This window comes from Phyllostomus hastatus, unplaced genomic scaffold, assembly GCF_019186645.2.
Source record: "Phyllostomus hastatus isolate PE091 unplaced genomic scaffold, TTU_PhHast_1.1 phas_scaffold_78, whole genome shotgun sequence".
Lineage (NCBI taxonomy): Eukaryota > Metazoa > Chordata > Mammalia > Chiroptera > Phyllostomidae > Phyllostomus > Phyllostomus hastatus.
In genome coordinates, this window is record NW_025334041.1 from 23,966,339 (window position 1) to 23,994,073 (window position 27,735).

The following is a 27,735-nucleotide window of genomic DNA, read 5'->3' on the forward strand; positions in this document are numbered from 1 at the left end:
AGTGAATCTTAACGCTTCAAATAAAAGTTTGAAAAGACACATAACCATACTCTTAGGGGATTGTTCATAATGCACCAAATTCAAAAATTCCATAATACCATTGACAAAGCCATGTGTCCATATGCAAAAAATGCCCAATTCTAGAACAGTGGTTCTCAAGATATGGTCTGAGAACTCTCCTTTAGGGAAGTCTACAACTTAAAGGCTATTTTCATAATACTAAGGTTATTTGCCTTTTTCACTCTCTATCATGGGTATAAGATGGCATTATTGATCTGACAACTTATGTTCCTCTGTATATCTAATTTTTTGAAGTTTCAGAGTTTTAATTTGAAATGATAAATATTGATATATAGCCTACATAAATAACTGGGAACTCTCAAAAATTTCTTTAAACCTCACTTGAAGATATGTTTATTGATTTTGAGAAAGAGATTAAGAGAGAGAAACAGGAACATGGATTGACTGCCTCCAATACATGCCCTAAATGGGGATTAAACCTGCAACCCAGGTATGTGCCATAAACAGGAACAGAACCTGCAACCTTTTTGGTGCATGGGATGATGCTCCAACCAACTGAGCCACCTAGCCAGGACTGGATCCTTAATAATTTTTAAAAGTATAAGATGTCCTGAGACCAAAATGTTTGAGGACCCCTGTTTTAGAGTATTTTTAAGGTCTACAGCATAGATAGGTATGTTAAGGACATTAAGAGCCAATAGTTATAAAAGGCCCCTTCTCAAAAAAAATCAAGTTCTCCTAAGAAACTTCAAAATTATGAAAGTTCCTGGGCATCATTTACGTGACATCTAACATTCTTTCCCTTCAAAGTACCTGACATAGCAGCCAAGAAAAAAAAAACATACCTGCTTATAAACTAAATATAATTCTATTATGTACTGCTAAAGCCACATTTTACCTATCTCTGCTACAAAATAGTATTTGAAAACTTAGAGGAAAAGCAGAGAAATATAATACTTCAAATATAATCAAATATATACAGATTGACTAATGGACCCTTGGCAAGGTATAACTACCTAAAATAGGAAGATACAACCATTAGCTCTAGGGCAACAAGGGTTACTTTTAGTTCTCTTTTTACAAAGCTAAGATCATATGAACAGGAAATGTGAAAACATAAGACAACAATCTCAACTGATTCATTTTTTAATTTAATGTCTCTTTTGTCAAATTGATTAGTTTTTATTAAAATTTAATATCTGAGTAACATTTAAATAGAACTACAATAAATATTGAAGAATTTCAATAATAGTCTTGGAGGGGAAAACTGATCAGGCTTTCAGGTATAATGTTATTCAGGGAAAATTAACTTCCTATAAGCTCTTCAACATTTCTCCATTGGGAAGAGCAAAAGAAAAATTAACATAAAATAACAGAAGAGGAATTAATTTAGCTAATTAAGAAGAAAAGGCACTTTTCCAAGAAATGCTCTGGAATCTCAATCATTTGGGACTGTTAATCTAAATATATCAAACTCCATTATTTACTAAAGTCTCTTCTGATAGGAAAAACTAAACAGCACATGTGGCCTTTAAATGCATCATAAAAATAGTCTACAACGTCTTTAGCAATACATTATGTATTACAGATTATGAACACATGGATAATGTGCAGATTTTATGCGGCAAATTTCTAAACATATGCAGGTGTTCCCCATACCTTAGCATAAATCTAATCCATACTGGCCCTACCATTAGCCAGCCTACCCTGTGAATGTCAGACTAATAAAAATGAAGTAAGGAAGTGATGCTGCCAAAGGTAAAATTATTCAGTAAATACAGATGTAATACTAAGTGCTATAAAATGAACTAGATACATGCCTAAAAATCAAATATGAACAACTGGACTTTCCATAGTTCTATTTCCATAAATTGGCATTGAGAATATGGAACTGCCTGTGCTATATCATTATAAATACTACATTATTTTCCAAATGACATTTTCCTTTACCTAAAGATAAGAATTAGGAGAGCAATAGAGGTAAGCAACACTCTTCATGTGAAAGTGGGCCAACTAGAAGTTAAAAAAATGTTTATAATCTAAAATATAAACTGTTGTTTCATCTCTACTAACATATAACCCCTCAGACTGCTGTATATTATTTAAGAAAATCATCAAATTTTTAAATAAAACTTAGTTAAGATGATCACCACTATATAAAATTTGTAAGCAGAAGAAATGTAAAAAAACAAATAAAGCATAAAAGGAAAATTTTTCTACCAGTTTAACCTATTGCAATGGTATGAAGAAAAAACAAAAATAAGTGCTTGTTAAAGTGAAAAAGTGAATTTTCATGACTGTAAACATGCTAACAAAATGACACTTAATTATTCATGACCATAAACATGCTAACAAAATGACAGACTTAATTATTCTAGTTCTACATGTGATGCAACAGATATATCTACATGTGAGAAGACAACTCAATCTTTCTTTTGAAGAACAAATACATAAACACACAGACAAAGAGACACAGATGTGTTTGGCTGAAGAGTCTTGAATGTTGCATCTCGGGCCCAATGGATAAACCTAACTTTCAGTAGCAGAACTTCAAGTGGAAGAACTGAGTCATTACTGTAGTTTTATGATAGAAATGTTTGTTTTGTGATAGAAATGTTTGTTTTCATTTCTTTGTGGAAAGAACTTATTTACTAAATACATGTAAACATATAGTTGCACTTACTCCAGTGCATCTAAAGCAAAGATTTGGTGACTATTCAGATGATGGTGCTATAATTGGTGAAGTAATTAACCTTGAAAATGAGTCTCTAAAAGTCTGAGACAATCGTTAAGCTGTTTGTTGCCCTGCTCTAAAGTATTCTAAAAGTCTCACCTTTTATGTGGATATGACTATAACTAAGTTGAAAGAGAAGAGCCCTTTCTCATAATCCAGTTAGCACCATTCAGCAGTCCTATGAACAATGGAGTGAGAGAACAGAATGGGGAAAGAAAACTCCTACCATTTTCTAAGTCTACGGATATAAAAATATTCCTCTAAATATATAGACTGTGAGCTCCTTGAGAACGATGACTGTGAACTCCTTGAGAACGGTGACAAACAGTAGGTACTCAATAAAGGTTGGTTGGTCAAATGAATAAGTGCTACTTAGGGTGCTCATTCACTCCCACAATGTCTACAGATAGGGTTTCAAGGAAGCCACTCAATATAATTAGTAGAATGGTTTAGAGAATTCCCTTTTCCCCAGACAGACAGATATCATAAAAATTGGGTTGATCTACCTCATTACTCTTGCTTTGAGATAATGTCAGGCTATCATTGGTCAGTTCCTCATCATCAGCACTGTTTCTGCTAAGAACTTTACTCTTCTTTTTCTTGCAACCCCCTTCACTGGCAGGGCTGCTATGATCTTCATCATTGCCTTCATCATTCTCATCCTCATCACTCCCACTTCCCTCATCTTCATCATCCTCATTGTCTCCATCACTTCCTTCTTTGTGAGACGCAGATCTCCCCTTTCTCTTTACTACAGTAGGTCGCCAGTCATTGTCATCTTCACTGTCATAGTCATCCATGTCATTCAGTTCTTCCATGGATACAAAATCCAAAAGGGGTCGATTTCGACGAAGGTTCCACTTTTTCGGCTCACTGACTTGTTCCTCTGCAGCTGTTGTTGTAGTGGGGACTGAAGGAGATGTGTTAACAGCAGGAGGACTCGTGGCTGGTGAGGGGGCAGCAGCAGAAGCAGCCACATTATCAGATACTGTTGCTTTTTCTTTCTCCTTCTCTCTCTCCTTCTCTTTCTCTTTCTCTTTTTCTTTTTCCTTCTCTTTTTCCTTTTCTTTTTCCTTTTTCTTTCTAGGTCTTTCTCCATTTTCTTCTTCTTCCTTCTTTTCCATTTTAACCAACCGGTTTTCTGATGACAGTATTTCTTCCTCTGCAGAATTTTTAAGTTGTTCTTCTTTTACTTTGATGTCTTCATTCAGTTCTTCCTCTAAAACATTTTCTTCAGAATCACTACAGGAACCTTCTCCACTGTCCTTTGAGGGGTCTTCACTTCCATTACCACTCCCTTCAGAATCTGTTGAAAATATGAGAAAAAAAAACCACACATATGTATATACATACACACACACACACACAACGTTGACACAAATGAAACCACCAAAATCTGTGAGTAACTTGCAAAACAATATAAACAAATTTAAGTCAAAGGATGGTAGACATTACTAACCTGATTAAATAATAAATCGATGAAGTTGGTGTAATGGTTTTAGTTCAATATAGTACTAATGAAGATGAATATATGTAACTCTAAATTAAAATATGCTTTAAAAAGAGGAGCACTGCTTTGTCATAATACATGCTATATATGGTACCCTAGAAGTTTTTTTTAAGTAAAAATCATTCTTTTTAAATTGGGCACTTGATTTGGATTTGAATTCAATAACAGAATACACACCAAATTTTTCTTCCCTTGTATCTTCCTTTCATAAACTTTATGGACTTAAAAGCACTGAGGCACAATCAGAACAAGAAAATCCTGGCCCAGAAAGCTTTATCATTTCATGCTTTACCCACAAAAATTAAACATAGATATTTATGTTGGTCACCTTGTATCATATCCCTAATACAGCAATCAATTTTAGAAGCACCAAAGACACAGATGAGAAGAGATAATAGCAATAGCACAGAAAATGGAAGTTGTAAGAGAAATTATCAATTTTCCTGTTTGTTAAGATACTTATTAGGATATCAATAAAAGGGTCACCTCAACATTCAAAAATTCTAGGCAGTAACTGCTATATCCCCTAGATTGAAAGAAATTAATGATTTTTTTAAAAACGAGCCATCTTGGAAATGAGCATCCACAATAATCACTGAGAAGATAGGCTAAGGACATTACAGAGTTCACATAGGACTATAAGCCTTCTAGCAAGTTCCTTCCGCTCTTGCCTAGCACAGCCCAGGCTCTCTTAATCCAGTCCTACTCAGTAACCTAATCATCTTTATGCCTAATCAAATAAATAAAAGTCTAAAACTCTGGGGAGAGGGACAAGAAGGAGGAGAAAAAAAGGAGGAAGTGGGAAACAAACCAGTCATAGTCAGGTCATGGTCAACACCAATAGTAAAATCTGTAGGGTGATGAATATTTTGCAAGCATAACCAAGAAAAGGGTTATAATAAATGATTAAAAAAAGTCTATGATTCCACACCATTTTACTTTCTGTTAACCAGCCTTAGCCGGTATTATTAATTGGGCATTAAATATAAAAGAATGTTGTCTACAATTAGACCTGGTATTTAAATAGCTCAGAAATCCTTTACAAATGGCTGATTTAAAAATATCCTGCTAGTTTAGGCACATTTTTTAAAAAAAGACTAACATTTGGCAGATGTCGACTGATCTTATAAAATCATTGTCCATCTGTACATTATCATGCAGGTATCCATAGCTTATTCAGGACTGCTGTGAAAAAACACTCTCATCCTAAACAATCTTGCATAAATTTCTGCAGTAAAATGTACAAATATTTATAAGTATGACCAATAAACATTACAAATAAACTCCTATCAGCACCAGTCAGGTTTTATCATCAAGTAACCTTGTGCCAAACTTAGAACATATCTGGATTTGTTAGCTCCTTGGATTTCAGAAAGTGTATGGGTCCAATATCACTCACATAAAAGGTGACTTCTTTCAGTCTAATAGCCCTACAAATCATTAAGAAAATTTCGATTTTTTTAATACCACTCACAACAATTAAACCTAACCTACCAAGAAAAACTACTTCTGGTAAAAAAAAAATAATTTCTAGATATTTTTAGGTCAAAGTCTATTAAACAATAAGTACAGTTGACTACACACTTCTAAGGCAAAGAAGAATCTTTGCACACAGTGACTAAAGAAAGGAAGAACACCTTGCAAACAATGTCATAATTAAGAGAGCTGGGAGATGGAGAAATGGTACTTTTCTTCTGGACTCAGCTTCTAGAATCCTTTTTAGAATTACCTAAGAAGTACTCCTAATTATTTTACCAATAAAAACATAACGATACAGAAGTAAGATTAACTGTAGCACAAATGTGGGTACCAGATCAAAACTGAGAGGAATCCAACTGCACTGTTAGTAAATTTTACAAACATCAAGAATTTTTAAATTTTGTTTTGGTAGTTATTGCCAATACAAATCAGTTAATTAGTTTTCAAAGTAGAAGGAAATTTAATTGTTTTTATTTTATAATCATGCCTGAATAGACAGCAAATCTTAAAAGATTTAAGTGCTTAACATTGTTAACATATCATTAGAAAACTGTGAGATTCTTCCACAAATCCTAATCCTCTAGCTTATCCAACACTTCCTTCCCCAAATATAACATACTAGCCATACTCCTCACAGGCATCAGGAATATGTCAAATTTTATTTTCCTTTGATCTCTGAAAAATAGCTTCATCTAATTAGTCATCACTTCTTTTTGGTACATATGCACTTGAGGGATGGAGATAAAAATATTTAGCTTAAGCACAGCTCAGTAATAATGGCCGTGAGAAAATAGGAATCCTCGGTTATCTATATTTTTGTAGGCTGCGAAGAAAAATTTCCTATCACTAAGAATGCAAACATAGACTCTGCCATATTCCAAATCTATCACTCTTATACCCTTAAAAGAAAAAAAACAACAGACTAGAGAAATAATTTAAATACTTCAAATATAGCTAATCTTAGGCATGAGGACCAGTGAATTCTAAGTCTGTATGAAAAATTTTTATACTAGAAAAAAATATTTAAAATTGAATCCCTTACTTTCTATTCAGTTAAACAATAGGTAACCTTTCTCACACACACACTATATCAAAATCTCTCCAATCAATAGCTATTTCAACTTATAGAAAGTTAAAGAGTTTTTTTTAGTTACAGAATTAAAAAACCAACCTTCAAGAATCCCTTCACAATATTCAATGCTTAAGTTCTCTCCATGATAAATACCAAACAATAAAACCAAAAACAAAACAAAATAAAAAAAATAAAACAGTTTCATTTAAACCAGAGTTTTATGTTAGCTTTGCAGTATAAAGAATCACCTCAGTTCATCAAATCTGATTATTCAATTATTCTGGTCATTGCTGTAGCCCAACAGTGATTAGTATTATAACTATACACAATAGACAATAGACAGATCACCATGCTATTGGCTCTTCAGTTAGCATCCTGTGACCATTTTGACAAACCCTGTATTGCATGGGTGCCAAACTCATTTTCACGGGGGGCCACATCAGCCTTGCAGTTGCCCTCAAAGGGCCAAATGTAATTTTAGGACTGTATACATGTAACTACTCCTTAACAGTAAAGAGAGAGCTCGGTGCTGTCGCAGGGTAGAAACAAAGTGGAGGGCCGGATTCGGCCCACGGGCCTTCTGTTTGCCACCTGTGCTGTATAGCTCTATTTTAAAAGCCAATCAGTCAACACAACTCACCCTCTAGTTCCAACTTGGACAATTTTGTGCCACAGTGGACATGTGGCAGTGTCTAGAGACAATGGTTGCCATGAAAGGACAAGGGTTGGAGGGTGCTGGGTAGGAAAGAAGCTACTGACATTTAGTAAGGAGAAAACAGGGATAGTAAAGAACATCCTACAATACAGGAGAAGTCTCCACAACAAAGAATTATCCAACAAGAAATGTCAGTAGTGCTGAGATTAAGAAACCATGGTCTAGCAAACAAGGCCTCAATGTAACCTCATTCTAATTCCCCAGGCTCATCTCTTCCATTCTTTTGTTTAGTCATGATCTAAGACTAATAAACAACATTTTCCAGCCTCTACACTTTTAACAATGTTTCCCCACCAAGATTTCATTTTCTACTTTAACTCCTATGTCCTCAATGAAATCTCCTAAAATCAATCCGATCTAAAGTAGTCCCGTATCCTTTGAAAGACCGTGAACTCTGTAAGTGATCAATTATGGTTTATATCATCTATCCATTATTTCACCTAATTATTCTAATATTATCACTATTTCTCTGTGCATTCACCAGAACATCCAGAAGTGCCTTTAAGCAAAACTAGAGTGTCAATAAACATATCTCAGTCCACTTAAAGTCAGGTTAAGCACAAATAATACCAAAGCAAAGTCTCAGCCTAAATCTTCCAGTTAAATTATTTTCTGACACTTTCACCTAATTAACCTAACTATGACTAAAGACATAAAGTTAACCATCTAACTTTGGCCAGAGGGTTGGGGAATAACAGCACTGCTATTTTGTCTTGTTTAATAAAAGTAATATATGTACTTTTCTTCAAAAAGATTCCATTTATACAGCAGATTACTAAATATAATCTATCCTAGACCTAATCCTAGGTCCAAGTCTCAAATATAACCACTTTAACTAGGCCAAACCATGAAATTGCCAATATTGGATAGTTTTATATCTTAAAAAACTGGTAATTTCATATGGTTTCATCTAACATTCCCACACATGGTTTTTCTGATGGTTATCACCATAAACCTAATATACTTCTATCCCATTTTAGCACTTATTAATTTTTAAGTTTATTTATTGACTCTTCTTAGTCAAAAGTGAGAAATTTAGCTCTACCTTCACATTACAGATAAAAGATAATCTATTTTCAGTTCATAATTTTGTAATTGCAGAGGCTTATAATTATTTTTTAATGTTTACATATTGATTTTAGAAAGAGAGGAAAGGGGAGACAGACAGAGACAGAGACAGAGAAACATCGATTTGCTGTTCCACTTATTTATGCATGTATTGGTCAACTCTTGTATGTGCCATGACCAGGGATCAAACCTGCACCCTTGGCATATGGGGATGATGCTCCAACCAACTGAACTACCTGGCCAGGACAAGACTTATGATTATTAACCTGCCAATTTTTTGGCAGATAATTTTTGAGCAATATTCATCCTTTTCAATTTTACCATCTGAGGAATACATGAATAAAATTACGTTTACCTACAAGGGTCTTAAATTAACCTTTGTCTATAGAATGGTCTATATTTATTCTTAAAACCCAACAGAAATATGAAGTTTCATGTCAGAATTTCAGATTTTGAAATAAAGATCAGAAGAAACTGATGCACAGAATTCAGATAAAAATTGAAGCCAATCAAGCTAAGCACTTTAACATTAAGTTCTAAGGAAGTCAGTAATTCATTAATTTCTAGAAAGAAGCTATGATCAACAAATTGTTACCTACTATATTTCCACTTTCAATTTAATCTCCTATTCGTAGGTAGGCTTGGGATTCCACAACGCTAACATGTTTGAAAACCAGTGATGAATCTAATGTCTTATTTCATGTAAGAGTCCACTATCTCAGGCAGAGAAAAGATTCAAACAGGAATAATCACTGGTTACCTAGAATAAGCCGACATCTCAGCTATGTGAGACACCAATGCACCTTAACCAAGAGCAGAAAATAACATTCCATTTCTACTGACTATGAACTATTTTAAAGAAAATCATTTTCTACTGAATTTTCATTTACAATAACATCAAGAACTACACAGATAAATTTTGACTTGGGGTCACAAATCCAATAACCCCAGAGGCCAGGAAAGTAAATTACAAGTGCAGCCAACTAGGTATTATGACAAGACGGAACAGAAAGTATATAGATTTTTAGTACCTTTAGATTTTCTTAAATAAAATTAACAGCTAACAAAACTCATCCTACCACTTACCACAAATAATAGATAATTCCCATGAACTCTGACTGAGATTTAACAAAGTCAGGAATCTCTATTTAGCTTGATACCATAAATTATTTTGAGAAAGTAGTTTGTACCATTAAATTGTTTTAACTCTTCTAAAAGTGATACCTGTGAATGACTCCATCTCAATAAGCAAAAAGAAAAAAAAATCTACAAGATCAGAATTTATTGCCACAAAACTAATTACGCAATACCTAAAGAAATTAAGTTTTGGAGTTTTTCACAGATAGGTATTCAAGTAAGTCATAATTTCTGAGACTCAGCTATTTTTGTCACACTTTACAATCTGGATCATAATAAACCAAAACAACATAAAGAATATTCTTCTCTGCCAAGGTTTCACCAAGAGAACTAAAGTATGTTTGGATTTTACACCTTGCCCTTCCCATTCTTTCTCTTCTTTGGAAGTACCAAGCGTCAGTGAATCAACTAAATGGAAGATAAAAAGAGCAGCAAAGGTTAAAAAAAGCAATCAAGATAAACATTTTGATTACTGGGAGTGACCTCAATTAGTCATCACAACACCCAAGTAGTTTCAGTTTGAGATTATATCCTATCTCTTTTTAGGATCAAAGTAGAGAAAAGGTGGTAAATTTTGGAATCAAAAGATATGGATTAGATCTATTAGGGCTTGAGTGACCTCATGCAAGTTCTTTAAACTCAATTCATCTGTCATATGTAAAATAACATCTCCTTCACTAAATTACATTAAAAATTAAATGAGATTACAGAAACAGAAGTTCTCAGTAAACCACAGCAAATTCTGATTGCTGGTGCTCTTAAATGTAGTAATAAAAACACAACCTAACTTCATCCCTTCCTATCATCCCTAGCAGGGAAAAGAAAGAGAAAGGAAGGCAGGCCAGCAAGGAGAGAGATATGACTAAATATAGAAAATTCTATGGAAGAGTATTTTTAAACTGTTAAAGGGATGAAACTGGAAGGGCTTTCATTTTTCACTTTATTTAAATTCCCACTCAAAAGGGGCAGAATTATAAGTAATTTGTATTGTTCATGTGCACCTTGGTATTTTTTATATAAAACATCTTAACATAATTTGGGTCCATTTCTCAGATTCCTGCAATTAAAACTTAAGATGTATATCTCTATACATGAGTTACAGTGAACAGAAGATACAAAGTACACCATACTTTTCTGTATTTTCCAATTTTGTACGATGTGATATATGACCTTTTAAAAAAATCCATTGTTTTTGAAAATCACAAAATATGGAGCAAGCATGCATGCTTTACATCTCGGAGATTTTTGAAAGGCCCAATCCACAAGGTCTAGCAGCTACTAGGAAGCACCACTTTTTTCCTTTGGTCAGTTGTATTCTGGTAAGGGAGCTAATACACAAAATGTAAAACTCCCCTTGAGAGTGCCAAGTGATCTAGAAAGAGAAGAACCCTGCTCACGAGCAGTTCATGACTCACATTACTCTCAGGACATTACTCTACCCAGTGATATCTGTCAATTTCCCCTCCATCCATGAAATAAGCATAAATATATTTTCAAGCAAAGAATAGAGAAAATGTTTTTGCATCTTTGGAATAAGTCCTCTGCCAGCTCATTATCTGAGTATCAACAGAAACAGAGGTAACGACCGTACCTAGTGATAGGATCTTAGGGAAAAGTGGGAAATCGAATGGACAAAATAAGTGACATTTATGTGCTTTAAACTTTAAGTTGGCATTTTAATCAAAACCAATTCTTAAAAAAAGTCTAAAAATAAACCCAACTCCAGAAATCTGAGAAAAGGCAAAGAGAAACATTTACCTGAGGCATCTCCAACTTTAAAATCACTGTCATCTGAACTATCATAATCGAGAGCTTCTAGCAGAGAAGCTGCCAAAGGCTTCACCTGCCTCCTCTTGGAGCTGCGATCCACTGTTGGAGGGAAAAAAATACAGCGTCATTCAAAATCACACCAAGCACAAGAGAGGGCTGTGGTGCTTAAGGAAGGTACTAAAAGACCTCGTGCAGAGAAGCTTTATCTAATTCACTTCTAAGCAAAAGGTGTTGGGGGAGGTTAGGGTGGGAACGCGGGCTCGCGAGGGCCGGGCCGCAAGGTGGGCAGCTCCAGCCTCTAGGTGATGCGAAGGCGAACCCAGGGTGGCTGAAATCGAAGCTGACCCTCTTGCACACCTTGTGCTGTTTCGGTGACTTGCTCGTAATCCCTCATTTAAACACCGTGACAATCAACAGAAAGAAAACGCAAAGCCCAAAGAATAAAAGAAGTCGCGATCATTCCCGCGGACTGTGAAGGGTAAGAGTCCACGGAGCGACCCAACCCCCGCCCTGGTGTCCCACCGGCCCTGACTTCTTGAAGAGCTGAAACGGTTCTTTCTCCCCGCGCCTCCGACACTTACTAAGGAATCCGTGAGGTGGTCGTTTGGAGGAGAACTAGAGAGAGGCTGCGAGAGCCCAGGCAGCGCAGAGGTCGGGGACTGAGACCGCGGAAACAGATCGGAAAGATGCTACTTAAAATCGGCGGTGCCGCCGAGCGGATCGGGGCATCCCAGGTGCACCCCTGCAGTCCCCGCCCGCACCCCACCCCCCGGCCCGCCCCCCAGTCTTCTCCGAGCTGGCCCGGCCTCTCGCGCCCCCTTCCCACGGAGCTCCCCGGGCACCGGCGCCCTCCGCTCCAGGCAGCAGCGTGGCCAACCCGGCAGGCCTGGAGAGTTAATATCCCGGGGAAAAAAAGAAAAGAAAGAAAAACTTTATTAGCCTGCACCAAAAGCAACAGGAAAAAAAAAAAGAATTTGCACAGTCCCAGGCCGATTCCTGAGACAATAGGGAAAGCAGCGACCCGGATACAGCTCGGAGGGAAGGAAGTGAAAACACGAGGCAGAGCAGGGCCTTAAGTGCAGCAGCAGCCGAGAGCGCCTGCGCCGGGCCTCGCAGCCGCTCTCCCGGAGAGGAAACGGAGAGAGCCGAAAGGGAACCGACAGCGAGCCGAGACGGAGCAGAGACCAAGCCGATCGCAGTCGACTAGTACCGGAAGGAACCGAGAACCTTCCCAGACCCTGCGTGGCTCCGCCCACAAATCCCTGAGGCTCTACCTTCGGTTCAAATCTCGGGGGAGGGGCGGAGCCCGGTTTGGTTTCTGGTTTTAAGTATTCACTCAGAATACATTTTCCATAAAAGGACATTTGCTAACTTAAGTCACTGTCAAAAAAAAACATAAGTAATACGACCTCTTCTGCTGCTCCTTCCATAAATTGCATCCTTTAAAATATCTAGGTACCTGGGAAATTTTTAAATTCTGGAAGTGGGTAATGTAAGAGTAGCATTAGACCTTGTTTGATGACTGCTTTGATAAGTACAACTCTAACAGGGAAAATCATTCATTTAATTATATTAACTATTGTTTCAATAATTGTAGTGTGGAGAGACATTTCCACATAAAATATACATAGTATTTTTATATACTATGAGAATGATAATACACCTAGCGGAAAATATTCCATTTTACAAATATGTTGTGCATTAACAGAAGGTGGGTGTCCACAGGAATGTGAAATAGTGCCTTGCATCCACTTAGACAATTTATTAAAATGAGTTTTTAAACTCACAACAGGACAGTATGTACAACCACACATGGCAGTCTTCTGTCAACAGATGGCCGGATGGTCGTTGGAGCTAATTCAATACCAGTAGGAATCTCCAGTTTGGGGTACAGTGAAGAATGAAACTTTATTCAGTGCATACAGCTCAATCGAGATATAGTGTGGCAGTGGAACAACTCAACAGTGTACAGCTCAATAATGAAGCAGCATAGCATGGCTGGGAGGCAACACCTGGGACCAGACCCCTCTCTGCTCCCAGTCTGCTCCCCTCTGCTCCAGTGAGACATCTTTGGTGTTTCATCTTGAGCCAGGGAAATAGTCTTCAGCCTTTCCTGGAAATAGAAAGTGCACTTCTGGAGCCAGAGGGCAGCTGACTTCTATAGACAGAAGTCCTTCCCCTGAGGCTTTTGCAAGTGAGGACTCCAAATCTCCCCAGTTTAATTAATTGGTCCAAAAATCACTCTCCTGATTTGTCAAAATAGAGCTTCTCTGATTGCTCAGTGAAGATTCTGATGGTGATATAGCTGTGCAGCTCTGATAGGATGGGGAAAACTTCAGTCCCAGTGATTGAAATACTATTTCATGAACTCCTATATAAGGTCTGGCTTATGTGGCAGGAACACAGTACAGGGAGGCAATTCAGTGCAGGCTTCTCCCTGAAGTGTGGTTTGCGTGAGCCCACTATGTAGAAATGGATGCTTGACTCTGCCTTCACATTTGAGTCCAGTTAGCCACCCAGAGGCCTTTTCTGTGGGTATCTTTTTTCTTAAGGACTCACACCTTCAACAGTTACAAACATGCTCATTCACATTCAAGTTAGCTACTTTTAAAAGAAACATTAAAATGTTAGAATATATGCAGTATTAATATTTTTTAAATGTTTATATATCAAGGATAGAGAAAGATTTGCATCAAGCTGATTCAATTTGTTTCTTTATTCCACAAGTATGCATTTATAATAGGCAATGTTCATAACATGAGAAAATACATTGCTATGAAAGACTTTAAATATGTAGGAATCAAATCGTATAATGCAGTAATAGAACTTACGCTTTAAAAAAACATGTTCAATGCTTTTATAAATGAATTAAATTATATAACATTAAATTTGAAAAATATTGGGTTGGACAAAAAGTTCATGTGTTTTTTTTCTGTAAAATAAAAGACACAGTTTTCATTTCCACCAATAACTTTTTGAATCGGATACTTTGAGTATGTTGGCTATCTTCTACATAGTTAAATTGTTCCCAATTAATATCTCGATTTGATCACTATCAACTTCAATTGGTCTACCTGACCATGGAGCATCATCCAGACAGAAATCTCTAGCGTGAAACTTACCAAAACCACTTTGACACATTCAATCAGTCACAGCACCTCCTCTATACACTGTACAAATCTTTTTTTTTTTTGCATTTCAGTTGCATTTTTACCCTTTTTGAAATAGTAAAATATAATATGCCCAAAATGTTGCCTATTTTCTTCCATCTTCAATATTAAAATGACTACACAAAAATTCACCAATTTTGTTAAGCTTTTTTAATGTGCACTGATTTGACAGTTGTCATAATACAATGTAATAAAATTGTTCTGAATTAAGTTAAAGAAAACTAAGCCTTACTAGAGCCATCTTACAGAAAAAAACAAATGAACTTTTTGGCCAACCCAATTGTATATATATATATATATATATGCTGTACAGTTTGTGGGATGATTACACAGAGGTTGGACTTTCTGCAAGACAGTTGTTGTCTTTTCCTTTTCCAGAGTTTAGGATGTATTTGGGGATACAGACAAGTCAATAAACAATTGCCGTATATTGTAGAAACGGCTACCAGAGAGAAAATACACATGAATAGAAGAGAGAAGAAACCCAAGGAGAGCTTCCTGAAGAAACTTGTATTTAGATCAAGACATAAAGTGTATGAACTGGCCTGGAGAAGGGTGTTCGGAACTGCCCTGCCTGGGTTCAGAAGCTGTAAACCCCCCATGGCTAAGGCTGAGTGAGTGACCTTCGGACCATAAGCCACTAAGGAGACAAAGCTTATCTCCCTGGCAGGGGTGCCGCCTCTGCCTCTTTTACTTCACCCTGCTTGGCACACAATGCTTGATTGGTTAGCCAATGACGAGTAAGATTCCTCAAGGGAGGGATGACCAAAAACAAGCACAATCACGGGGGCCCCCAGGGAAGGACTTGGGGGGCTACAGAAAAGGGGTGATGGACCCTCAGCCCTTGGCTTTAACATAGCCTGAGTCCTCATTCTGTCTGTGAGAAGTCTCCTAATCTCCTGGCTGCCTTACTTCCCCTGCTTGACTTAAACCTGAAACAATGCTGGTGGTGGGTGCAGCCCTGTGCTGGAAAGGGCGGGTTGCCCCAGTAATCAGTCCTAAGAAAGAATATGTAAAATCCTGTGAAACCTGCTTTGTTTAGAATGCCCTCAATTAAATGGTAAGGGTCCAAGCAGGAAATGAGTTTGTTCCCCAAAGTTTTATGGCCATTTGACTATCTGACCCTGACTCAAAATAGGCCCTCAGAGTTCTTTGTATGTTATCTATTGTTTGATCCTTAACTGGATGATAATGAGTAATGAACTTTACATATACACTCTGTATTCCTATGAAAAGTGAATCCATAAAAATCTTCTCTAAGCAAAGGTAGGGGTGCTTTCCTCTTGAGAAGATGGTCAGGGTGCTCCGAGGCTTGCTCTCCCCTTGAGAGAGAAGTCGTGCCATCCCTTTCCCTCCACAAGACTTGGTAGTCTGTGTGAATTTGTCTCATATCTCATCCACAATGCCTCGGACACCAGTGGTGTCCGAGTCAGAAGGGAGAAAAGAAAACAAAGGTGTTCCAGACCAAGGAAAGGACTCATGCAAATGCCCAGAGCTAAAGGAACAAGTCAGATTCCTCAAAAGCTGGATGATCTCTAATGCCCCCAGGACACCCCTCCATAACAGTACTTGTACCAGTTATATTGCAAACTCATCTTTCTGTTTTCCTCATCACTGCTAAAAATGTAAACCCTTCCAATATCTCTGAACCTCTAGTCATCCGACCCAAACCAGCACTGCTACATACCCCTTCACATCTTTCCATTGTGTAGAAACTTCCATTCCAAAAATTTTTTTAAACCTACTTAGTAAACCTTCTTTCTTACAATTGGAACTGAATCTAAGAAGTTTGTAGGTAAAGAGATGGGGTGTTTGGGGAAAGTAAAATGAGAGGAAGGAAAACGAAAATTGAATTGTTTTACCTGGTTTGAGGGAGAATATATAGATCCTGATTAACTTTTTTAAGCATCAGGAAAGTGCAAATCAGTTTGTTGTAAGTCTAAGGGTAACAGGTCTGGTTCACAAAGGGTAATCGAACATCTGAATTACCTTTCTACCCTCCCCAAAATTCACTGAAATCACAAATGTACAAATGGAAATAAAGCTATAAATCCATAGTACTACTGTGGAGGAGTCTCACTAGCAAACTTTTGGGGGCTATTGAAGAATTTTGACAGTTCCTGAGAAGGGCTCAGATTGCCAACAAAACCTGCCAGACCGAAGCTAATAATCTTATCCAAGTGAAATAGAAGAGTCATTGAATGAGATTTTCCAATAAATTCTCCATATATCCTTCAGATGGGAGACAATGAGGCCCGTGGGAAGGGCAGATTTGGACAACAAGCTGGGTAGTTCATTAGAAGGAAAAGTCAGGTAGCAATCCTGTTTTCAGAGTAAGTGAAAACAGTGTTTCTTCCCAGGATAAAACTTCAAGTTCAGTTCTATTACATAGTAAGTCTGACTCCAGAAATTTACCAGAATGAGCACCAGGTTTACAGAAGAAGGACTGAGCCCAGTGATTATCAATTGTCACAAGAAATAGGAAGACTCAGCATACAAACTACACATAAACCAGAAAGGAGAGACTATTCACATGCGTCCTCCCTATGCCACCAACCTTCTTTCCCCACATACCACCAGCAGAGCAAGGGTATCTGTTGGGAACTGCCCTGCCTGGTATCAGAAGCTATAACCCCCACCAAGGCTAAGGCTGAGGGAGTGGCCTTGGACCGTAAGCCAGCAAGGAGACAAAAGCTTATCTCCTTGGCAGGAGCGCTGCTTCTGCTGTTTCATTCATAACTGAACCCCAATGCTTGTCAGTTAGCCAATGACGGGTAAGATTCCCCAAGAGGGGAACAACCTAAGACAGGCATGATCACGTGGGAGGCCCCCAAGAAAGGACTTCGGGGGCTACAGCAAAAGGGGGCGATGGACCCTCGCTCCTCAGCTGTGATATAGCCTGAGTCCTCATCGTCTGGGAGAAAATCTCCTTATCCCTTGGCTGCCTTACTTCCCTTGCTCCACCTAAGCCTGAAACAATGACAGGGTGGTGCAGCTCTGTGCTGAAAAGGGCAGGTTCCCCGGGTGATCAGGCCTAAGAAAGAATATGTAAAATCCTGTGAAACCTGCTTTGTTTAAAATGCTCTCAGTTGAGTGATAGGGTCCAAGGAAGAAGTAAGTTTGTTCCTTAGAGTTTTACAGCTCTTTGACTTTGACTCAAAATAGGCCCTCAGACTTCCTTGTAATCTATTGTTTGATCCTTACTTCCTAGCAATGAGTAATGAGCTTTTACCTGAATTCTTATTCAAACGAAACCAATAAAAAGCCTCTCTGGAGGGGGAATGAGGTGCTCTCCCCAGCAGAGAGAGTAGCCATTCCGTTCCTACTTCCCCACAGGACTTGGTTGTCTCTGTGTATGTTTTTCTCGCATGTTGACGAGCCATCCACAGTGTTCGGCGGTCACTGGCGGCCGGTGATCGCCTCAGGTATCTATAAACTGAACTTGCATTCATATCTGCCAGGTGAAAAGGCCTTATTTAGGCAAGGTATATATATTCTGGCTACCAATACCACACAATCTATGTACACAGATGTATAGACAACCAATAATCATTAAATATTTTAGTAAAACTAACAACATGAGAGGAACTAAAATTTAAAAAATCTTTAGAACAATCATGTGATTCATATATATCAGGTGTCCTATGTACATCATGAGATTTAGAAAGTGAAAGGGAGACAGAGGCCTTCTCTTAGCTGTAGCAATCACAAAGAGAGCTGCATTACAAATGAGAAGAGAATCTACCTTCTGACTTCTGCCTTCAAAGGCATAAGGTCATGGTGGAGGAACAGCTCTGGAAAAGGTCAGCAGCAGTAGCTGCTCCTGTTTTCTGCCTTCTAGATCACAGCTACATTGTATGATCTTGAAACTAAAAGCCTCATTGTATTCCTGACCTTCACTCCCCCGGCCTCTCAAATGATTTTGCATGCACCAAATTTCTTTTCAGTATAAACTACCTAGAGTAGTTTCTACTTCCTTTACTAATAACTTTTCTGATACAATATTTGGTACAGAAAGATGTTCATGAAATAAATAAAACCTCAGGAATTTAAGTTTTATTATTTGGCTTGGGGTTGTTCTGAAGACAGTGATAACTTTATCATCAGTGAAAAATAAGATATTGGTAGTCGAAGCCATACAATGGTAAAATATTTATGTTATCACAATTAACCACCTGGAACAGGTGCCTTTGGTAACAAGTGTTTGCTAGAACATTAAGAGGGAAATGAAAACTACTGAGCAGAGCTACAGTCAGCAGCTGGCCAAACAGCTGTCTTTCGTGATCCTTATGAAGATATATTTTGCAGAAAGTCCGTGGCTCATTTGATCTCTCGATAATTCATATTTTCAGAGATATTCAAGAGAAAACAATATTGATGAAGACAAGGTTGAGCTGAAATTTCTGAACTTTGAGAGAATATGGAATTCTCTCATAGAGGAAAAACAGAATGTCTACAAAGGAAAAGAAATATGTTCAAATTAGAATTCCTAACTGCAACTTTGGATGGTCAGGAACTTGAAAATCATTTCAATGTTTTTAATAATGGGTTTATTGGTAATCACCCTTTTCATTTTCTGTAAAATATACTGACTACAGAATTTTCTTCAAGGATATAGGCAGTAAGAGTCTACTCTAGTATTCCATGAGTAAAAACTTTTCCTATAACAAAAGAATAATAATGAAAAGAATCAAGTTTTTCATATATATAATTCAAAAAATTTAAATGTACAAGTGAGTATTATGAAAACATATTTTTATCTATCATGATCTTTATTGAGCTGTAATTCACATACCTTAAAATTCACCATTTCAAGTTGTAAAATTTAATGGCTTTTAGTATATTCAAAATTTGTACAACCACCACCACTATTTAATTTTAGAACATTTACATCATTGCAGAAAGAACCCCTCCCCATACGCATTAGCAGTAACTCCTCACGTTCTCTATTCCTGGCCCCTGACAATCGCTAATCTAATTTCTGCTATGGATTTAACTGTTCTAAACATTTCATATATATGGGATAAAAACTGTGTGGTCATCGTTTGTTTTTTTGTTTTGTTTTGTTTTGTTTTGTTTTAGCTAGCATAGTGTTTTCATGGTTCATCCACATGGTAATATAGCTTGTTTTTGAGTTAACATGGTATTGTAAAATGTGATCAGTATTTGTTTTTCATTGAGAAAAAACAAAAGTGAGAAGTGAGTACCTCAATATTTGCTATAATAGCTGTTTATTAGACAGATCTTTTAGACAAGTCAAGGTGTTTTATCATGTTTCAGGGCATATTAATGACAGTCTTAGGGGCTGAGTTTCACAAGGGGCAAGTCCCAAGAAAGCAAAGCACATGGGCAAAGACAGCATCAGAGGAGCAACATCATAGAGTTTACAATATCATAGGTTAGACAGACAAATAAGGTTAGTTAGAGACAGGAGGTTTCATGTCATCAACTCAAAAGGTGGAAAAGCTTTCAAAGAAACAAATATGCACAATGATACCTTCTGTTCTTTTTAATCCATCAGATTTTTTTAAAGATTTTATTTATTTATTTTTAGAGAGGGAAGGGAGGGAGAAAGAGAGAGAAATATCAATGTGCAGTTGCTGGGAGCTGTGGCCTGCAACCCAGATACGTGCCCTGACTGGGAATCCAACCTGCGATGCTTTGGTTTGCAGCCTGCGCTCAATCCACTGAGCTACGCCAGCCAGGGGGATCCATCAGATCTTTAAGGGACAAATCATAAGCAAACTTCCTAACATTGTTCTAAATCTACACAACTTAGTTTTCAAAAAACGATGGAAAATATAACAGAGAAAAGTGAGAAATAAATAAATGTTTAGATAGAAGGATGATCAAGAAGAAAACATCTTGCTAAGTACTGATAAGCCTCTCTTGAGCCCCCTCAATTAATACTCCCTTGGTGCCTATAAAGATAGTCATTATCCTGAGTCTAACACTATTTTTAAATTATATGTAAATGGACTCACACAGTATGTATGGCTTTGTTTCCAGTTTGCTTGACTTTTTGGGGGGATGGGGGTGAGGAACACCTATGTTGTGTGTAGAGGTAGTTCATTTGCATTGTGGAAATACATGCTTGAAAGTATCACAATTTATCTATTCATTTATCTTTGATCAACATTTTGGCTCTTTCCAGTTCAAGGCTAATAAAAGTAATGATTCTGAATGTGCTCTTGTTCATGTGTCTTGGTGTACATAAGCACACATTTCCTTCAGGTTTGTATCTCAAAGTGAAATCGCTTGATTATATAGTATTCAAATAGTCAACTTTAGTAGGAAAAAATCCAACAGATTTTCAAAGTGTAGTACAAATGTATACTCTCATCAGCAATGTACCAGTATTTAGGTGTAGCTATCTTTTTCTTCTGTGTGGTGGTTGAAGATAGTCTTGAATCTTTATTTGGATATCTTACATCAGATTGGAAATGATCTTTGTTATACTTCCAAATATTTGTTTATGCTCTAGTCCAGCAGTTTTCAACATTTTTCCTCTCATGGCACACAAACTAATTATGAAAATTCTGCAGCACAGCAAAAAAATATTATATATTTTGCTGATCTGACCAAAAATATGTATAATTTTTATTCCTTCACACCAGATGGCTATTAGTTTGGCTTTTTTCATTACTTTATTTGACAATCTAAGGGAAAAGAAGTAAATGCCCCTGACTAAAGAGTCAGGTAGTGCATGTTTTAAAAATTCTGGTGGCTCCCCAGTTGAAAATTGCTAAATCACTGCTCTAGTCTTCTCGTCTTCTCCAGAACTTAACTTTATATTTATATTACTTTTCTATCTTCTGGGTCTCCTGCACTATCTCCATTTTGCTTCAAAGTTCTTTGTTTTCATTATTCTTGGCTACTTGTCATTTATTTTCTACTTGGTGAAAGGCAATGGTTACATGGTGTCAGGAAAGCTCACATATGGCTTGGATAGTAAATTTGCTCTTTGGTGTTTTATTGTTTTGATATAAAAGTACCTGCCCTGGCTGCTGTGGCTCAGTGGACTGAGTGCTGGCCTGAATACTGAAAGGTTGCCAGTTCAATTCCCAGTCAGGGTTGCAGGCCAGATCTCCAACTGGGGGCATGCAAAAGGCAACCAATCAATAAGGTATCTCTCATACACAGAAGTTTTTCTCCCTCTCTTTCTCTCTCCTTCCCCTTTCTCTAAAATTAAATAAATAAAATCTTTAAAAGAACCCAACTGTTTGTGCCTGCTGCAGCCTGCCTAGTCTATGGGGTGGGGTAGAGGGGAAGGGAGGGAGGAAAAGGGAAAGGTAGGGAAAAGGAAGTCAAAAGAGCCTAGCACCTCTGGAAGTCAGGTAGCTGGTGGTGGCAACTCAGGATGGGGGCCTGGTGTTGGCTCTGATGGGGGTTGGTCCAGCAAGCTGCTTTTTTCATGGCTTCCTCAGCCAGGTCTTAGGTGATCATGTTGCTGGAGGCCTGGGGAGATTTCAAGTGCTCTGGGTACTCCAACACTGTTGCCATAAATGGCAGAGTAACTTCCTCAAGAAGAAGCTCACCCACCAGTGACCTAGTTAGGCCTTGGGGAGACTTGGGGGTGGGGGGTAAAAGACTATTTCCCCAGGGTACCCAGCACTTCCACAGGAGCTGTTATTGGAACTGGAACCCAGGAGGTGCTGGTAGTAGTCATGGGTGGCCAATGGCAAGTCACTGGAGGGGTAGAGGAGAAGGATGCTGTGGTCTTTGTGTGTGCTGGTAGAAACCTTGGTGGTGACCCCTTAAAGGACTTAGCACACAATCATGGGTAGCAGAGAAGGGGGCACCGGGTCTGGGAGCCCAGTTGCTGGGAGACTGCTTCTTTAATCTATCTCTTCCCTCTTGCATTTTACTGTAAGTAGCAGGGAGAAACAAGGCTTTGTCTTCAATACTTTGCTTGGAAATCTTCTCAGCTAATATCCAAGTGTATCATTTACCAGTTCCACTTTATGTTCAATAGCAGAACATAATTCAGCCAAGTTGTCTTCCACTTATAACAAGGATCACCTTTTCTCCAGTGTCCAGTAACGTGTTTCTCATTTCTTTCTGTGACCTCACCAGAATCACCTTTAATGTTCATATTTCTACCACTATTTTGTTCATGACAAGTTCTGTGTTCTCTAAGATGATAGAAGCTTTCTCTTCCATGTTCCTCATTTCCATCTGAACTTGCATCAGAACTGCCTTTGAAGTCCAAGTTTCTAGCAATTGCCCCTTCAAGGTAATCTGGACTTTTTCTATCATGTAGTTCAAAATTCTTCCAACCTCTACCCATTACCCTATTCCAAAGACATTTCCCCAATTTTAGGTATTTGTTACAGCAGCAACTCACTTTTTGGTACCAAAATCTGTGTTAGCTTTCAAGGACTTCCATAAAAAATTACTACAAATTGGGTGGCTTAAAACAATAGGAATTTATTTTCTCACAGTTCTGAGGGTCAGGAGTGTGAAATCAAGGTAGCAATAGGGCACACTTCCTCCAAAGGTTCTGAGGGAGAATCTTTCCCTGCCTCTTCCAGTTCCCACTGCCCCCTGGTATTCTTGAGCTTTTGGTAGCTTAACACCAATTTCTGCGTTCTTTATATATATTGACCTTCCTCCTTATATGTTCCTTTGTCTGTGTGTCCATTCCTCTTCTTATGAGGACACCAGTCAATGGACTTAGATCCTACCCTAATCCAATGTGACATTATCTTAACCAATAACCTCTGCAAAGACCCTGTTTCCAAATCAGTTCAGATTCCAAGACTCCGGGTGTTCATGAATTTTTCAGTGGACACTATTAAACCCATTGCACCTTTCAATGTCTTTGAACACAAAAACAGTCTGCATTGTCTGAGTAATCTGGAGTGCCAGTCTTGGAGTGAAAGTCTGTGCATAGTTTAAAAATCAAGTAATCTTAAATCAGTATGTTACTACTGCCCCACATTTTGAGGTATCTGATATTTCTTTGGTAAATGACTGTCATGTCTGGTTGGGATTAAAGAAAGCGTGAGTTCATGGTAAATTTTAGTATTGAGGTTAATACTTGCTTTGTAATGTGAATTTAGAATATTCCTTTTTCAATGTTATGGAACAAATTTAATAGTATAGGAATTATTTATACCTTGAAGTTTTGATAGATATTATGAATTGAATGTTTGTATCCTGCAAAAATTCATACATTGAAGCCCTAACTCCCAGTGCGATACTACCTGGACATGGGACCCTTTAGAGGTAACTGGGTTTAGATGAGAGTGTAGTGGAGACCCTATAATTGGATTAGTGTCCTTATAAGTAGTAGAGAGAAAAATCAAGTGAGGACACAGTGACAAGGCTTTCACCTGCAATCCAAGAAGAAGGTTCTCACCAGGAACCAAATCTGAGGGCACCTTGATCTTGGACTGGCAAATGCTTTTTGTATCAATAGCTATTAATAAAGACCATCAAGAATAGTTTGATTTAGGTGCTCTCCCTCCTGGGAGCACACGCACACTTGTCCCTTCTCCAGCCTCCCACCCCCCCACCCAGGTGGACTGCCATTACCCTTATCTCTCGTAAGCTCCAAGGGACCTTTCTTTTGCCCCTGGAACTTGTTTTCTGAGCCAGTGTCTTCTATCGCTCACTCCTTCTACCTGTGGCTTTCTAAATAAACTTTATCTTGTAGTTTGAGTCTTGACTCAGAATTCTTTCTTAGCCAGGACTCAAGTACTGAGATTGCTGAACCAAGGTTCTGTCTGACTCCACTGGTGCAAAGCCGGGTACCACTCTCACTGCCAACAAGTCTAGGTGAAAGTCACATGATAATCATATTGTATTTTTTTCAATTTTTCTATAGGCTTAAAATTTTTTAAATAAAAACTAGAGGAAAACACAGAAATGAGATATAAACTTGAACAAAAGCACTATAATAAGTTAATACTGTAATAAAAATTATAAGTAAATCACCCTTTTTAAGAAAGTAGTTTTCTTTCTGTTGACTAGTAACATACTTTGACTGTCTTCCCTCAGGGATACATTAACTCTGCATCTGGCAGGGCTCTTGATCATCTCTTAATTCCACAGAAAATCATGATGGTCAGTTACATTGATGGTATCATGTTGATTGAACCTAATAAGAAAGAAGCAACAGCTACTCTTGACACACTGGCAATATAATTGTAGACCAGACAGTAGGAATTAAATCTGACCAAAAAGCAGGTTTCTGTCACCACAGTGATATTTCTTGGGTTCTAGTGGTCTGGGACATGTCAGATAACCCTTTCAAAGTAAAAAACTTGGCAGGGGAGATATCATGATCACAAAGTTGGTTTTCCCAGGGCACGGCTCGCACCAATGTGTGCTGACCCCTACGATTTCCCAAATTGTGGGAAACTCAGCTGGGTAATTTGTGGTGGTGGGGGACTGTGTTCGTGCTCTCCCCTAAAACAACAACAAAAAGTGAAGGGCTACATTTGGCTCCTCTTCTCACAAAGGTGCATAATACTAACTGGGCCTCTTTGGAAATGGGAAGCAAAATTGACCTGATCTGGGTGTGCTCCTCTGACCTATTTACTGAGCAAACTGGAAAGTTGCTAGTTTGGGGTGGGGCACTGCAACCAGTCTGGGATGCCAGGTAAATTGCTCTTCAACCGAGGTGTATAACCTAGCAGATCTGTTAGTGCTTGAAGCAAATCACCATGCTACCTGGGTTACCTATCACGAACTGGGTCACATCTGACAGTCATGAGATTGAATATGCACAGCAGCAGTCCAGCACCAAAGGGAAACCGGATAGGTCTGAGCGGGTTCTGAAGGCATTAAGCTGCATGAGCAAGTGTTGCAGATGCCCATGTTCTAAGCTCCTGCAATAATGCCTCCTACCCTCTCCACCTGCACCTATGGTTATATGGAGCATTCCCAATGACCAGTCAACTCAGGAAGGAATATTTACAGGTGGCTCTGTGTGAAATTCTGTCGATATACCAAAGTAGACAGTTACAGTACTACAGTCCCACTTTGGATTGACTCTGAGGGACAGTAGTGAAAGACAATATAGGAGTAGCTCTTACTATTTTTCCTAGTGATTGCTAATGAAAGTTGGACTTACCATCTCTGCAACTGTGGCTTTTTTGCTCTATAAGTCTTAGTTTCAAGGGAAGAAAGCTTCTCTCAGGAGATTGGGCAATGATTGATTGCATTAAACTCAAACTGAGACAGCCACCTAGTCACTCCTCATGCCAATCAATAAACAGGCAAACAAGAGGGGTTACTCTATTAGCTTTCGTGATTGATTTTGATTAACAAGGGAAAATTGAAATACCTTATTTTCAGACTATAAGACACAACTTTCCCCCAAATTTGGGAGGAAAGGGGATGTGTCTTGTAGTCCGAATGTAGCTTACCTGGCTCACTGTGGAGGGCCGGGGGCAGTGGTGGAGAGGGGTCACAGGTTATTAAATATCTTACCACATTTGTTGTTTCAACTTTTTTTCCTATTTTCTTCCTCTAAAACCTAGGTGCATCTTATGGTCCGGTGCATCTTATAGTCCTAAAATATGTTACTGCAACTCAATGCAGGTGAGGAGTGTGTCTGGAATGCATGAAATTCCCAGGGGTGCCTCTTTGTTTTTTGCAAAATTATTCCTATAGTTTCTATATTCCTGGATTAGGTTTATATCTAGTTCTGTGACAAATAGCTCTCAGGTGTTCTGCAGGATGCCCACACCATTGAATATGAGAGTCTGGGAGGCAACGAGAGATCCAGTGGGGTCACTCTGTCCTCATGAGTTCATCCTCACAAGTTCTAATGTGTCTTTGCTTCTGCATTTCACGTCCACTTCCCTTCCTGATCGCCTCCCTGCTGACATCAGGCTGCAACAAGAAACACTGCTCCACAACTGCATGATGCCAATTCCTTGTAATAAATCCATTATTATACATGTATGTATCTGGGAAGTTCTATCTCTCTGATTGAACTGGGACTGATATATCTTCCTACATCTCTGACTTATTCTAACTTTTCTATTCTGACTCCTCCCTCCTGTCCTGGTCCTCATTTTAATCACGTTCTCTAGGGTTTTAACATTGACCCTCTTATCTCTTTACACTTTCCTTCTTACACATTCTTTGTAGACAAGCTCACCAATATGCCCTTTCCTTTTAGATTGTACACTCCCAGACCAAACAACTCTTAGAGTGATGTTTCTGCCAGTATTCAGACTATCTTTAATTGGATGTATCATAGGTATCCTAGACTCAACATTCCAAAAATAAGATTGTATTCTTGATCTTGGTATGGACACTACACACCCAGGAGGCTAAGCCATATATCTGTGTTTATTGTAGCACTTGTCATAAGCTTTATAATTATACCCCCAGCCCCTCTAGACTACAAGGTGTTAAAGAAAGACAGCAGGGTATTATTTTTCTTATCCTGAGTAGTCAGTATGCTGAACAATACATAGTAGGTACTTAATACATGTTTAATAAATGAATGCATTAATAAATAATGACTGAATGGATGGATTGGATTCATAGAAAAGATAGAAATTGCAGATAATAAATGGCAACATAGAAAAGTAATAAAACATGTTTTTTTAAAAAAGGCTATAACCTGATGATTTAGGTATATGGTATAATATTCTAAAAATTGTAAATACAGTTTTCCTAGAATTATCTAGCTGTAAGTTTCCAGTGACAAGAAGTACCACTTATTTCAAATTGCTAGAGTTTCTTTACTTTTTTAGTATTCATTGAATTTTGTACATAAAGTGCTTCAGGTATTTAATTTAACCTGATGAGAATATATGAAGCTTTGACGTTTATAATAGGGAAGTAAACTTTCACAGACCAAAATATGTTTTCATTTTTCTAATAGAAATTTTATAATTAAATACAGTTTATGCAAAGTAGCCATAATACTAATGGAAGAGCATATTTATTTTTAGATTAAGGATAGCTGCAGAATCTTTATTAACAAGTGAAGGTATAATTTGTATTTGTATTATCAGAAAAACAACTCCAGTTGTCAATTTACCTGCTAGAAAAATAATTAAATGCCTGAATGCAAACAGAGTAAAAAAT

General features: G+C 37.9%; 1 protein-coding gene and 1 non-coding gene across 10 annotated transcripts in view; one reads left to right on the plus strand and one right to left on the minus strand.

Annotated features, from left to right (window-relative positions):
* Positions 1-12,253, minus strand: part of PHF14 (PHD finger protein 14) — a 182,497-nt gene extending 170,244 nt beyond the window's left edge. For all 9 annotated transcript variants that reach the window (XR_006784410.1, XM_045828012.1, XM_045828016.1 and 6 more), the window contains exons 1-3: positions 12,088-12,253; positions 11,495-11,605; positions 3,262-4,061 (exon numbers count right to left, since the gene is read on the minus strand). Coding sequence is in view for 8 of the 9 variants with exons in the window: in XM_045828012.1 (XP_045683968.1) it covers positions 3,262-4,061; positions 11,495-11,605; position 12,088 (912 nt within the window). In the remaining variant the exon portion in view is untranslated. The remainder of the gene's footprint in view (positions 1-3,261; positions 4,062-11,494; positions 11,606-12,087) is intronic.
* Positions 12,254-24,939: 12,686 nt separating this feature from the next.
* Positions 24,940-25,095, plus strand: LOC123812308. The gene has a single exon (XR_006784582.1). It is a non-coding gene; the product is annotated as a U1 spliceosomal RNA (small nuclear RNA).
* Positions 25,096-27,735: the final 2,640 nt, after the last annotated feature.